Source organism: Cajanus cajan, chromosome 2 (genome assembly GCF_000230855.2).
Source record: "Cajanus cajan strain Asha chromosome 2, NIPB_CcT2T_4, whole genome shotgun sequence".
NCBI classification, from domain to species: Eukaryota; Viridiplantae; Streptophyta; class Magnoliopsida; order Fabales; family Fabaceae; genus Cajanus; species Cajanus cajan.
This window is the reverse complement of record NC_138518.1, coordinates 44,545,038-44,560,702: the sequence shown is the minus strand read 5'-3', so window position 1 is coordinate 44,560,702 and position 15,665 is coordinate 44,545,038. Positions and strand designations below refer to the sequence as shown.

The 15,665-nt window shown below is 29.5% G+C and overlaps 1 protein-coding gene across 6 annotated transcripts; it reads left to right on the top strand.

Moving 5' to 3' along the window:
- The first annotated feature begins 4,941 nt into the window (after positions 1-4,941).
- On the top strand, positions 4,942-8,746 carry LOC109812005 (protein TPX2). Of its 6 annotated transcripts, none has more exons than XM_083068259.1 (8): positions 4,942-5,350; positions 6,054-6,138; positions 6,219-6,317; positions 6,402-6,491; positions 6,575-6,663; positions 7,427-7,491; positions 7,714-7,772; positions 8,518-8,746. In XM_083068259.1, exons 1-3 carry the CDS (start codon positions 5,191-5,193, stop codon positions 6,223-6,225), a joined length of 252 nt encoding a protein of 83 aa, XP_082924385.1. In that variant the 5' UTR covers positions 4,942-5,190; the 3' UTR covers positions 6,226-6,317; positions 6,402-6,491; positions 6,575-6,663; positions 7,427-7,491; positions 7,714-7,772; positions 8,518-8,746. The 6 variants fall into 6 exon arrangements, with proteins under 6 accessions (XP_082924385.1, XP_082924382.1, XP_082924383.1 ...); XM_083068256.1 differs by having other exon boundaries at positions 6,575-6,766; XM_083068257.1 differs by lacking the exon at positions 7,714-7,772.
- Positions 8,747-15,665: the final 6,919 nt, after the last annotated feature.

Below are 15,665 nucleotides of genomic sequence, written 5' to 3'. Positions count from 1 at the left end.
TTTTGATATGAATTAGAATGTTATGTGGGTTCCATTATGAGTATGACTATGTGAAATATGAACAAATGACATGAGGCATGATGTAAATGAGAATGTGCTAATGTGAACACTATGACTATGAGAATGTGAAATGTGATGAGATGAGATAAGCTATGACTATGAGAATGTGAAATGTGATGAAATAAGATAAGACATGAAATTTCATGATAAGTGAAACATTGAGTCAATGAAATTGTGAATGTGTGACATGCATCATGTGCATAAATGACTTATTCCAGGTATGCCGCTTAGGCCGCATGCCAGTGATGTAACAAACTATGTGATGAAATGATTTATTCCAGGTGTGTCGCTTAGGCCGCATACCAGTGATCTAACAAGCTATTCTAGGTGTACCTTGGGTCACTAGTGATGAAATGATGAGAAATGTGAAACTTTTGTATGGCGCCACATGCATGAATTTATGAGTCGATTCCATGACATCATTACATGATAAATGAGTGTGCAAGTGATATTGATTGTGTATGTGTATTGTTTACATGTGATTTGTGCTTGTGACTTATGTTTGTTGTATGTGTGCTATCTAACCTTTATTTCTGCATGAACCTGAGTGAGATGTTTCTCACTCCTTTGTTGTTCTTTGTATGTGTTTAAATTGTGTTGTAGGTGATCATCAGCGTGAGGATGTTGGTGATGAGACTTAGGCTTCAATTGGGCATGCTCTGATAGGATATGTGACATCAAGGCATAGCCAGGCTTAATTTAGGATGCTATTTTCATTAAACTATTTGAAAATTCAGTTTTATTTCTTTGTGATTTCATTGCCATGTTATTAAGTTTATGAATGTGAACTTTTTACCCTTATGTGATTGGAGATTTGATTTTTATAATGAAGAATTTTATTTTTATAATTATTGTATATGTATGTTGGGGTAGAGGGTGTCACAATATTCCCATATAATAATAAAGTAATTTTGACCAAATACTACATCATCATAATAATAATAATAATATTTTTGAAAAATGGGGTGTTATACTTTTGTTTTCCCTTTTTTTTGCACCATTATCCCACTTCTAATGGAAAAATATTCTTCAAAGTTTGCTATTTAACAATGTCTTCTAAACCATTGCAAAAATATTCTTATAATTTATTTTCTTGATTTGTCTTCAAGACCAATTGTATTTAAATAAATTTCAAAATTATATCAATAATATAAATATTTTATCAAATACATAATATGAAGAATATCATTAAAGATAGAATAATATGAATAATGGAAGAATAAATATATGTAAAAAAAATATATTACATCAATAAATAATTGATATTTCTCACTTTTGGTGAGAGGAAAAAAAATTTATTTAATGGTGTCTTCAAGACTACTTTTATTCATTATAATGTAAATAATATAAATATTTGATAAAATACACATTATGAAAAATGAATAGCTAACCTTGAAATATTTGTCTTGAAAAATATGACTTTCTTCAAAAAACATTTTCATAGTTTTATCTTACAGGTTACAACACCAATAGAGGAAAAATTATCATATTTAACATGTTATGAAAAGATAGATAAAATAGAGAGAACAAATAAGACAATATAAGATAGAAAAAAGAATCTAATTGATGTATTATTTATCGAAGAAGATCAACTTATTTATAATTATATATGATAGCCGAATAATTATACAAAAAAAAAAAGAAATAATACATAACAAGAATATAAATGATAATAATGTACATTGAATATTAACATCCACTAATTAAGTCACCAATTATTATTCATAACAATAAGCACAATTTTCTTCTGTCAAATTAAACTTGATAATTAAATCCCCTCTTTAAGAATGAAAATTAAAGAAAGAAAAAAAATTAATAGTTTAAATTAAATTAAGAAAATCTTTATTTTAATTGTTACTTATATATTACAAAATAATATAGTAATTTTTGAACTATATCTCATTTAAGAATTTAATTTGTATGGTATTGTTTCCTCTTCTTATCTATTTCATTTTGATTTTTTATTTTTGATTTTATCATGAGATATATAATAATATTATAATATTTAAGTCAATAATAAAATAAATTTTTTAAATAGGGTTACACTATTTTTTGTGTGTATATGTAGATGCTAAAATACATTTATTAACATAGAATAACTTTTAAATTAGATTTGCAATATGCATAGATAACTGTTATTTACACCACATATAGAAAATTGTAAAAGACATTATATAGTAGTTATATGTATACAATTTTAACAATAGTATCATATAAATATAAAGTTAAATTCAACATGTAAAATGTTGGAGAAAAAATTTCTCTACTCATCCACGCAAATAAGGACGTCTTTATCTTTAAATAATTTATTGAGTTAAACTTTTCTTACTTTTAATTAAATAACAATATATTTATTTACAAATAAATTAACTTTAAAAGGAGAGTATTGAATGTTTACTACAAGAGTAATCAACTTAAGAAATATCATTGTTATCAAAATATGTAATTTTAGGATTAACATAACAAATTATGTGGAACAAATTAGTATGTATTATTTTTACTATTAAATATTATGCCTTATAATGTGTTATATGATACTCAACTATCTCCAAGAAAGATACCAATTAAGATATAATTAAACTTATAAATTCTCAACTCATTCTTATAGAAATTATAAATAGAGTAAACTAGTTCATCTGTGAAGTAAATAAACGGAATAATGGTAAATAAGTTACAACTTGAAAGTATTGAACTAAACAAAGAGGTAACATAATTTCCTAACTACTCCAAATCCTTGATGTCACATTGGTATAAGAGTTTCCACACGCACCTAGATCTCTCCTTATTCCTCCTAAGACTAAGGATTCTCGTTTGCAAAACATATAAAACATATCAACAAACAAACAGGGAGTTAGAACAATCTCACTTTATAGGGAATGGATCGTAACCCTTGGCATCCTATCCCTTCACGATAATAAATATAATAACAACAATTAATACATCAATTTCAAATATAAACACCATCACTACACTCACAAATACATACACAGTAATGCAATATGGTGTGTACCTACATCTAAATGCATGGATACCCGACCATCATCATCGAGAATATACAGTTGGTACCTAAGTCCTAAGTTAATCCTAGGCTACCAACATAGAAGTGTTCCACCAAAATACCAACAGGTTCCCACCAGAACCACAGAATCATGCAAGTATGATGCATGTCACAACCATACAAATGTTTTTATATAACTACATCATGATCATCTTATAATTTATCAGCTGTCATCAACATCTATATTCATCCACATCAATTGTCACCCATCTAGATAATAATCATCATTCACAAAGTGTATGTATGTATGTATATATATATATATATATATATATATATATATACATTCATCATCATATAATCAATCATAATATCATCATTTAAAACATCATAAAAGAGTCTCTTGACAATCTACGTTAGGCTTGGAAACCCACATTTGGCTCTAAACTAAAATAGAGAGCATCTTGATCTTTTCAGGCTATTAACAAATCCATGCTCGACTTTAAGCCAAAACAGAAAACATCCTGATCTTTTCAAGCACGACTTAACAAATCCACGTCTGACGTAAGTTGAGACAAAAATCACCCGGTCACCTCACGCTCAACATGGACATTTCCATGCCTAACGCCAACATGTCTAGATAGTGCTTCATGCACATCAAGGCACGCCCAACGTCGAGCACTTAAGCCTAGTGCCGCGTGCGATCTAGCACCCAATCATACCATCACCAGAACAATAATCTCAAACAAACATCACGATAAACGATCATACAAAAATATAAACAGCCAAAACTCATTTTAGTCCAAAAAGTTCATTGTTCAATGCGAATTCATCCAATTAAATGTCTACGACTTTTACCTCTAAAATTCATCAATTCTTCTCCCTTAGGATTTTAACCCCTTTTTATAGAGCACTCAACTAATCACTTTAGAAACATCAGATCACCAAATAAAATTCATATTCAAAATCTACTCGAAAAACCACATCAAACGCACACAAAATTTCATCAAACAAAATACTTATGGGAATAGGTTCAATCCCTCTACCCTTCATGAATACACCCAATTTCTAGAGATGAGTGTTCTCACTCCCTCCTTACTTGGAGTGATGCAACATATCAGATTTAAGCCTTTGCCTCCTCTCCGATGGTCCCTTCTCCTTACTCCCCGGATGCATTCTCTTCATAGCATAAGAGCGTCATAGAACATGAAGATAAAAATATATATGCTCTTCTCTTCCTCTCTTCTAATATATAACTCCCTATTTCTCTAAATCCCTTTATTTTTAATTATTTCTAATTCTCCTCTTAAATGATTAAATTCATTTAAATAAATAAAATAAAAACTATTAATCATAAAATTAAGTAAAACCATCATTATCTTCCTAATTAATTATTAGAAAAAATCCTAGGGTGTTACACCATATGCATGATAACATATAGTTTGTTTCCATTGCATAATGCATCTTAATTTTATGTGGTATTTGATTATTATGTCATTAAAGGGTGAAATGAGTTATTGTTACCAATCTATCTATGTTATGTATATATGTATATATATGTCTTGTTTGTGTTTGATTGTCCGACTACATCTTACGCTGTGAGTTAGAGTAATATATTTTTCACTCCCCTTATTTTGTATTTGTCTCTATTGTCACTATTAGAAAGATAATATTTTATGTCATCAATTCTACATCGATTTTAATAAAACTGATGTAGAAATCAAATGTGATAGCATTTTTGTAATTAAATGTATAATATAAAGCATATTTATTTACATCAATTTTGAGTGAAATCGATATAATATATTATCAATTTTGGAACCGATATAGTATTAAAAGTACGGTGATATTTTTGTGAATAACCCTAAAGAGATTTACATTGATTCACTGAGTGACCGATGTAACAGTGAGAAACATCTATTTGACTGCCCCCGCGCACGCATGGCCCTTGCCCTCTCTAAGCATCTGAAACCCTAGAGCGGTGGCGATTTTAGGCTCCTTTCGTTACAGTGTTATTATACTCTCCCTCTCCCTCGCTCCTTTCGTTTCCTTTCCCAGTAACAACACACAACACACGCTCTCTTATTAGTCACTCCTTAATTTCCCGAAGGAAACCCTAATCGGAACCCCAAATGGTTGTGACGGAGGAAATCGCCGGCGCCACCACTATCATCAACCAGAGCTACAAATTCTCCGCACCGCGATTCTTCGATTTTGTCAAAGGCGAGTCCGACGAGGATGCCAATAAGGCCGAACTCTGGTTCGATACGGCTCTCTCCTACGCTCCTTCGCGTATGTTTGTTCTGTGCCTCTTCTCTCTCGTTCTTTCTCACTCTACGTTAATCGCTTATTTTCCATTCTGATAATGATATTTAGGATTAGGGATTAGAATCGACGGAAGTTAGGGTTCTGTTCTTTGGACCGAAGTTGTGATTCGTAGGTCGAGAGTTTATTGATCAAAAATTTTGGCAGAGTGGAATGTTGAAATGGAGAGGAGGAAATTAGGTTTTCTTATTGATTTTGAATATCAATGTGGAATCGCGTTTTGTATCTAGCAGAGAAATGAATTCGCTGTTCTGTTAGATGAAACAGTTGATGCTATTATGGTGTGAATGTGAATGCTTCTTTCGTGCATCATTTCATTTTGTCATAAACTATATGGCGAGGTTGCTCTGCTTTCAATTGCTTCTCAGGTTTTAGTAGCGAGTGGTTTCTGTGCTATTGACTTAAGCTGATGTTTTTCGATCTCAGCTTTGTTTCAAACTCTGTAATTTATTTTATTGGAAATTAAAATTCAACTCTTTCACTCTGCGCCTTGTTTTTGTATGTTGTGATTGGCGAATGTATAATGGCTCTTAGCCTAAACTCAATGATTTTTTTTCTTTCTAGATGTTCTCTCAGAGAGTGATGAAAGTAGCTTGAGAGACAATTTTGTATTTTTTATGAAAGAATTACTCAGTTGAGCTTTTTTTGGGTTTTCAAATTGTTGTTGCAGCATTCATGCCTAAAATCAAGACTGCTAGATCTATTACTGTAGATAGCTTGTGTGATTTTAGCGAGGATGATAATACATGCAGAAGGTACACAGTCACTTCAATTTTGGTGATATAGATGTACTTTCATTTTGACTCCTTTAACTGATTATCTGTTGTTTTACCAGATGTTAGCTAGTGTTTATGATAATGCTCAGGAAACCAATACACAACCATAGAGCATAACTACCAAAACAGAGGAAGGCGATGCAGACAAAATGCTTAAGGTACTTTTGCTTCAATTTTGATGACAAATATGTACTTTTAAATTTGGTTCCTTTGACTGATCATATACTTTTTACTATACGTAGGCAAATGTTGATAATAAAGTTCTGGAAACCAATATAAAACTGCAGTCCGTGGCTACTGTAAAGGAAGATGAAGCTGACAAAATGCAGAAGGTACTTTTGCTTCAATTTTGATATAAATATGCACTTTTATGAATTTGGTTACTTTGACTGATTATTATATATTATTTTACTAGGTGTCAGCAATTGTTGATGATAAAGTTTTGGAAACCAATATAAAACCAGTGTGTGGCTACTGTAAAGGACGATGATGCACCTTGCCCAGGTAGTGCATGCTTAAACTGCTTGCTTTTGCTTGGTGGCAGCTGCTGGGTAGTTTGGCTAAAGAAATTACACGTGTCCTAATGACTCAACCAACAAACAATCCGGTTTATTCTCTTCATATAACTTTCAGTTTTGTTAAAAAATCTTCTGTACCATTTTTACTAATCTTTAATATTAGTATATTGAATTGTTTTAAGCTTGTCCAAACTTTTACTGTTGATATTGGCATCAATTTTTTCCAGCCCTTTAAAATAGGATTTTGTGATGTAAATATTGTTGTATTAATCAATTCAAAATTTTAAACATAAAATTTTTATTCTGGAACATTCGGGGCTTTGCCTCTAAAAAAGTTGCACTTAAAACCTTTTGTTTTAGAATGTGATTCTTCCATTCTACAATATAATATATAATTCTTCTATTTTAGTATATTTATCATTTACGTAGGGTACAGGGATTCTTAGCAATTCTAATTAAAAGGAAGAATATAATATATAATATAGAGTTCTATGTCTAAAAGTCGAATTTTGGAATGTCAAACTCTGGCCCTTAACAAATATTGAAAACTAGATATTTTCTAGATTCCTAAACTTGACAACTTGCAAGCAATGATAGAAGAATAAGTAATTTTTCTTTTTTATTCCCTTGTACCAGCAATGCTTTTGTTTACTGGTTGTTTTGGTTTAAGTACTCCACAAGTAAAAACTTGTAAAAATGGTTAATTTTATTTTATATAATTAATTATTAATATAAACCTTTCCTTGCAGGTGGTAGCCATCAGTTTGTAACCATTAAAAACTTTCCACGGAAAGAAAATAACTTACAAGAAAAGGTGAAACAACTTTTGTTTTCATTTTATTGTTAAGTCACCTTTATCCAACTCTTTTGTTTTTTAAAAAATTTCAGAAACACCTAAACCATACTATAGAGCCATATCAATGAAATTATTTTTGACTACCTTTCTTCATTTTTCATTTAGTTAATAATCCATTAATATTTTTCTTCACAATAAATTAAAAATTTTGTTTAGCAATGTTTATGTTGATGTGAACAGGTAGGTATAAATAAATTCCTTTTACTATTTATTTACCCTTGCACTGCCATCATGAACAGGTACAGAGCAACTTGTAAGAATGTTACATGCTTTAACAACAATATTTTATGTTATATTATATGCTTTCATACCGAGCTGTGAGAATGTTCTTCTGAGATTATGATTAAACTTGGATTTAGTTTCTTTAATGTGAGGGACACCCTTTAAAGGATAAAATGTAAAGTTATCACCATTGATTAAAAAAAATCAATAAAATAGAACAGTTTTGTGATTTATTACCCAAGTACATGTATTTTATAACAATTTAGTTAAGAGATTTTCAATGGTGGCTAATACCGGTTACAGAATTAACAGAGTAAAGAGATTTTACTTCAATTAGTGAAAAATCAAATCTGCTTGGTATTTGTCTAGTTCAACATGCACAAATTCATGCAGAAATAGTAAAATGCTTCTTACAAGAGTAAAAGTGCATCATTGAATGAAAGGTTAAACAATTGTGGATCATTGAACAAGGAAAAAAATGAAAACCAATCACATGAGTTCTCAAGTTAAGCAAAAAAAACCAGCAGAGCATAGAATATGTGCCCTCTTGCATCTTGAATTTCACCCTTAATTTCATTCTTATGCTTTCTGGAGGATATAAATTGAAGAATATAATTCAATTCCTTGATTTCTTTGTTATAAGTGAGATTTATTTTAGTTGTTGTTTTTGTTAAATTCTTGATCTAATTTTATGGACAAACATTGGTATGTGTTGAGAGTTGGTGTGATTGATACCTTTACTACTATGTTTTTTGGTTACAGATAACACTTTATATGGAGGTGCATACTATGGCTCTCACGTGATGCAGTACGGTGATGTAGGGTTCGACAATGATATTCTCTTCCTATATATGGCTACATCTTATTTTGTATTTTTATTGAAACTTGAGAGGTTGCTAGTAAACCTTTTTTTCCCTTGAATGTTTGGCCCTGAATGTTAAAACTATAAGAAAATAAAGCTTGTAATTCGATGGCGCATTTTATTTTGTTACCCACTAAGTTTTGCTTATTATATTGTATATCTTCTTAATTTCATCTTCACTATTTATTTCTAGTTCCGCAAATCTCCTAAGGGTTTTCCCAATAAAAATGTAGCTCAAAAACAAGTTATGAAAGCAATATCTTATAGAATGCATGTAAACAATAGTGTGAAATTTATTAGGAAGCTATTATTTGGCATTGAAAAAGTGCAGAATTACCCAACGCTATTATACTAGATGAAATGACACTTGTTGATGACTTAGACTACCTGATGTATAAATATTTATCTAATATATATAGTGTAAATTAATTAATTTCCAAAATTTATTAGTTTTTTTGAATATTTCTTATGGTTTTTTACTTGTACCAATCATAAAGAGAAAACCTTTTTATTTTTTTCCTCCTCCATTTTAGTTATTTTTCACTTTAGGTGCATTAGTTCTTTCAGGAGGCAAATGACTTTGGTGATTACTATTTTAATAAAGTGATGCTATAAGAGATTTTTGGGGTAATCGACTAAATGAATTTTGCCTACTAATGTTGACAAAACCGATGTAGAATATGCAATATTTTACATCGGTTTTTAGCAGAACCGATGTAAAAATGAGATTTCTTACATCAGTTTTAATTTACATCGTTTCCAAAATTGATGTAAAATGTTTAAAAAAACTGATGTAGAATGTGTATCCTGTAGTACTGTGTAAGTTCTTACAGGTGATTTACATCATGTGGTTGAGGATATTGTCGATGAGGCCTACCACTTGCAGTTGGGTTTATGCTCTAATAGGATATGACATTGAGACTTACGTAGGGATTATCTTTTTTTGTCATGTTTTGAGATAATTATTAGTTTTCTTGTAATATATTTCATTTGGATATTAGTTGGTTTTGTTATGTTAAAATATGATGCTCTCTATGTTTAATATTATGAATTTTCATTATGATAAACTTTTTGATTCAATTTTATTTATTTCAAGTGTTATGGTATGCGGAGTAGAGGTGTCACACTCTATAACTTCAAAATTTTAAATTTACTTATAGAGATTATAGATGTCAAATATATATAGAGAAATTTTAGATTTTTTATTGCATGTTAAAATGGCCACTAATTCGTTACCAATGTTCATTTATCGTCCGATGATGTAGTTAGTCCTCAAATCTCAAGGTCTTGAGTTTTAGTCTTGGTTTTGATAATAAAACAACATTGAGAGGGATAACCTTAATGGATTCAAGGTCTTCAAAGAGACTAATTTTTGACAAAACCAATAGATACTTCTATCAATACCATGGTACAAAAAAAATGATCACTTCCCTATAACAAAAATTTAAAATGCAAGAAAAAACAAATATAAAGGTGAAAAGTTAGTGAACATTTGTTGTTAGCCTTACTTTTATGTAATAATGGTAAAACTTTTAAAATTTGGAATTAAATATTGTATTTTAAAACTTAATATTAGTAATTATGCATATTAAATAAAAAAACACACATTTAAAGAAAGGATTCAATCACTTATTTCAAAAGTAAGTTTATTTGAATTTACTTCATTCAAGAACTCATATTTTATATCAAATTTCAGTGATTCAACTATTGGATTAAAATTTCTTAATGTATATAAATCAAGTTTGCATATTTTAAAAAAAATTGAAAACTATTTGATACTTTGTTTCATTAATTTAAACCAGAGTATAAAATATTTTTATGATTATTTGCCAACTTAAATTAAAGAAATGGAGTATCAAATAACTTTCAAAATTTTTAAAAGTTTGCAAACTTGATCTATATATTAAAAAAATTTAATTTAATGATTAAATCATTAAAATTTGATGTAAAATATTAGTTGTTGAGTGAGGTACGTCTAAATATATTTACTCTTTTGAGTAAGTAAATCCCCTTCGTATATATATATATATATATATATATATATATATATATATATATATGTATTTTGTACATACTATATATAAATCTCATTATCAAAAGATATTTTGTAAATATTTATCTGTCAAATATAAATATTATTTTCGTCTAATAATAGAAGTTAAAACATGATATGAGACTAAGGATGAAACTAATTACAACAATAATAAAAAAAATTAAAAATAGAAATAAAAAAGATACAATAACCTTAATTAAATAAATAAAATATTGCAATTCATAATTTTAATTTAAAAATTTATATTATAAAATATTTTTTTAATTAATTATATATAAATAAAGATGCAGGATATTAGGTAAGTATTATAATATCCATATCCGTTTCTATCTCCATTAAATTTTGTGGATAAATTTTAACCCGTCTCCATTCCAATTTATGCAGATTGTATCCTCCCATTAAAAGTACTTCTGCTGATATCCATAAAGTTTGTGAATAAACTCATTCTTTATATATTGGTAAAGGCCTCATTAGTCACTACAATATACTCATTATCTTATCAAAACTATCAGAATAGCCAGTACTCAGTATTGTGATCTTATCATTAGGCAACTTTTTCGATGTTTCTGTCATGACACACTTTCTGGAGAAGCAAACTAGCAGCTTTTCTATATATGCAGTAGCTTTAGATGCTAAATCACATCACAGTAATAAACATATATAAAAAACAAAAATGCATAGCTAGCATGCATGGGCTTCAATAAACTCTCAGAAAGCAAATCCAGTTAATATCATGGATACAGTCAATGACATTAGTATCTGTTGTAAGCCTCAAAACAATAAATTGTATACAAAGTATGCGATGCTAACTAAATATATTATAAAGTTGCTCAATAGTTGTATAAGACTTAATTTGGTATCTGTGGAAAATTTGGTCTTTGTCCTATTAATTAATTAAGTCCAAACTTGGATGTTTACTATAAGAAAGTGAAATGAGTTACAGCATAATTTGCTCACATTTGGCTTGAGTGCATGTGTAACATAAGAATTTTATGTAAGAATTTAATATCTGCCATGGATTTTTCGGGGGTTTTTTTCTTAGAAACTCAAGGATTTTGAAATCATATATAATCAAGCTTATGGTTTTTTTTTTTTTTTGCTTTTTTGTTCATGTTCCTTTTATAGACTTTCCCTGTTGTAGGACTCTTGATCCTCCTCACTCTTACCATGTATTTCCTTTCTCTCAATAAATTCTTATTTCATCCCTCAAAGAATAAAATAGAGCATAATAAGTTAATAACTAACCTGGGAGAGATTAAGAACCTCAATGTCTAAAGGCCAGCTATATATTAGCTTTTGCTTCTCTCTTAGCTGAGTAAAACTCTTGTAACTCCTGCATCAATTTTATAAATAGAATTACAAACAAATTTGTATACAAATAGAATGGTGCGATGAAGTATACTCAATTGTAATTTTATAAGCTTAAGGTGCTTCTCGCATAAACTGATTCTCTCAAATTTTCATATTCAACTGATTGTCACAATTTTTTTTCATAATTTTCAATTATTATATATTAATTACGTTTTGTAAAAATACTAATTAATTACCTAATAAATGAATTTTTATGCTAAATGAATTCTAATTTTAAAATGTATACCCTCAAATAAGAATTTCAAATTATAACAATCTTATTTTAATTTTTCAAATCATTTTTAGGCCAAAAGATTTCTGGTTAAGCTCATGAAATTAACCAAGGATATTTTGTTCTTTTGAACCAATAATTTCAATTAATTTCGGGAAATGTTTGAAATTATGTATATTAAAGCATTTCAAGCATGTTTCAATATATAGAATATTTGATGTAAAATATGAACTATTGAGTGAAGTAAGTTCATCAAAACTTACTATAAATTTATTCTAGGAGTAAATGAACCTCTATATATATGATGAAGAATTTAGTTATTCTAAGAGTAAGTTTAATTATACTTATTTCACTAACTTGTGTTTTATGTTAAATTTCAATGATTCAACTATTGAATTAAAAATTCATAATGCATAAATCAAATTTACAAATTTTTAAAAATTTAAAAACTATTTGATACTTTGACTCATAAGTCAAATTATGTATAAAATATTTTTATAATTATCTGTCTATTTGAATTAATAAAACCAAGTATCAAATAGTTTTTAATTCTTTTAAAAATTTATAGACTTTTAACATTAAGAACTTTTAATTTAACTGTTGAATTTTTGAAAATTGATATAAAAGACAAGTTATTGAGTTAAATAAGTCTATGTAAACTTATTATTGATATATATCAAATAATTTGTAATATGTTAACAAATTATATATTTTATATATGTAATTATTTTTTTAAGTATTGTGAGACCCGCACCCCCCGCACCCACAACCCTCTCCTTCTCATTTTTCCATTTCTTCTTCCTTCCATTATCTTTTTTCCTGGCTGAATCCTAGGTGGTTGTGTTTGATATTGGAAGGTGGAACTATTGAGAATCAAGGAAAGTACTAAGGCTAGTCTTCCTCCCTGAAGCAAGTCCATTTCTCTTCTTCTCCTTCTCTTCTCTGGGAGCTCGAAACTGGACTTTTTCTCCCTCCGAGGTAAGAGAAGTTGGAATTTGTTGATTTTGAGACAAAATGTTGTATTGTTGCAGCAAATTGTTGGTTGCATGTTGATTGAATTAGTGTGTGTGAAATTAGAAAGTGGGATTTTGAGTTATTTGAAGAATTTGATGGATTGGGTCGGATTTCTTGTTGCATGTGAGGTTTGTGATGTTTTATGAGTTTCATGTTGATAGTGGTACTGTTTTCTTGCAAGTGCAGGTGTTGGGTCTCTTAGGGTTGAAAGTTTTGATGGGTTTTGGGTGGAAAACATGTGGGCAGTCATGGAAGGGCAGAAAGTTTAATCTGGAACGCTGAATTGAGCACTGAAATACTGGGGCTAAATGACTGAATTTGGTCTCAGGGTTTTCATAAAAATTGTAGCCTTGGATGTTAGCTTTCCAATGACACTAGAATCAACCAAAACGGAGGTCTGGAACTCCATATATGTCTATTTTAGTGAGCAGGGGTCAAGCTGTCAGCATTGGTTGGAACTGTTGCGGTTTTTAAAATTTTTAACCAACTAGATGATGAAATTAGGAGTTTATATCTTCATAATATTTGTAGGAAATCTTCTTATCTTTCATATGAGATAAGGATGAGCATTCCAATAGCAGTATAACTCCAAATATGTCTGTTTTAGTGAACAAGGGTCAAGCTATCAGCTTTGGTTGGAGCTGTTGCGGTTTTTAAAATTTTTAACAAAGTAGATGATAGAATTAGGAGTTGATGTCTTTATGAGAGTTGTAGGAAATCTTATTATCTTTTATTTGAGCTAAGGAAGAGAATGATAGGAGTAGTATAACTTCAATATGCTGTTTTATGTGAAAATTGTCATTTCACAATAAGTGATTTGGTTAAGTTGAAAGTTGTTTTGGGTGCTTAGGTTGATATATGTTGTATTATGTGATGAAAATGTTGGGTGCTAATATAAGTAGATGATGTATAAAAGATTAATATTTTTTGATGACTATAGTTGCTTAAATTATTTACTCAAGATGTTATTATGTTGCTTATTGTTGTGAAGATCACTATTGTTGTAAAGTTGTATAAATATGTCTATTGTTGTAGTTGTATAAAAATGTCTATTGTTGTAAAGTGGTAAAGTTGGGGAAATATGATGAAGATATATGTCCTATGTTGAGATACATAATACTAAAGTGATAAGTTGAAAGTTATTTTGAAGTTGAATCCCTTAGTACTGTGTGGGCTACATGGAAGTAGTCGATCCATGTCATGATTGAATGACCAATTTGAGTAAGGTATCTAGTTAGAGATGTAGTCTTTGACTAGGTACTAGAGGGTGCGTGGTACTTGGAGGGTAGTGAGTGGGCTAACTCCATATGTGGATTGGTGATGCAAGCCAAGGTCGTGGTAGGCCCATACCCAAACCCTTTTGTCTTGACAGTAGTATTGGATCTCCGAATCTAAGTGGCACACCTGAGCAATCGCCTATTGTTGTCTATACTTGGTTCTCTTCGAAGTTCCTAACGATGCCCTATACCTGTCGTTTTAAAGTTGAAAGATGTAAAGATTAAATGTTGAATTCTATTGTTGTTTATTTTATGTCGATGTTATTTTGTGATGATTATTGTTGTAAGCTTACCCCTTGCATGTTTCCATGTGGATTGGGACTGCCATGACCATACATTGTAAGCGAGCAGATCAAGAGTAGGTGGTGTTGTGGCGGGTTAACAAACTCTGGTGAGACTCAGTAGGAGAGCTAAGGCTTTTGTTGTGAAACTTTTGTTGTAGGCCGCCAGTCGTTTTGTATAGAATATTACATTATATTATCAGTCATATATATATGTACATGGGACATTAGTTGTTATTTTCTAGTATGTATATAACTATTTAATGATGATGTATTATCCAATGCATTAATTGTGTATGGTAAGGGAAATGCAAGTTAGAATTTTCCCATGTTGCTATAGATTGTGTGAGACCTGACTAGTCGTTACACTGTATAGTATCAGAGCTGAGTCGAACCTTTAGGGACACTTTGTGGGGGTGGACCTAATGTATTTTTGTTATAAAGTTGTTTGTTATGATAAAATATATGTTGTATGTTGTTAATAGCTTTAATTGCTATATATCGCGAGTTGTGGGAGTTGTAGTTGTTTGGGTTGCCTATGGTGAATATTATAATTAAATATCAATTAACTAAATTATATGCTACGTAACCTAAAAATAATTATTTAATATCTTTTAATTATAATTAATTTAATTCATAATTAATTTTAATTATTGTTACCAACAATCATTAATTGTACATATTATATTATTTTAAAAATTTTCAAATTCAAAGATATATACCAACCTAATTATATTTAATTAAAAAACACATTTTAGCTCCTCTATGTTATGAATATTAAAAATCATAATATCTTTATGTTTATTTCATCTAAAATACTTTATTTATATGATCTCACTTA

What these genes read in the sequence shown, in the direction of transcription:
- LOC109812005 (XM_083068257.1), top strand. Translation starts at nt 5,191, where the DNA reads ATGGTTGTGACGGAGGAAATCGCCGGCGCCACCACTATCATCAACCAG. An exon ending in TCTCTCCTACGCTCCTTCGC is followed by an intron (nt 5,351 to 6,053) that starts GTATGTTTGTTC and finishes TTGTTGTTGCAG; the next exon opens with CATTCATGCCTAAAATCAAG.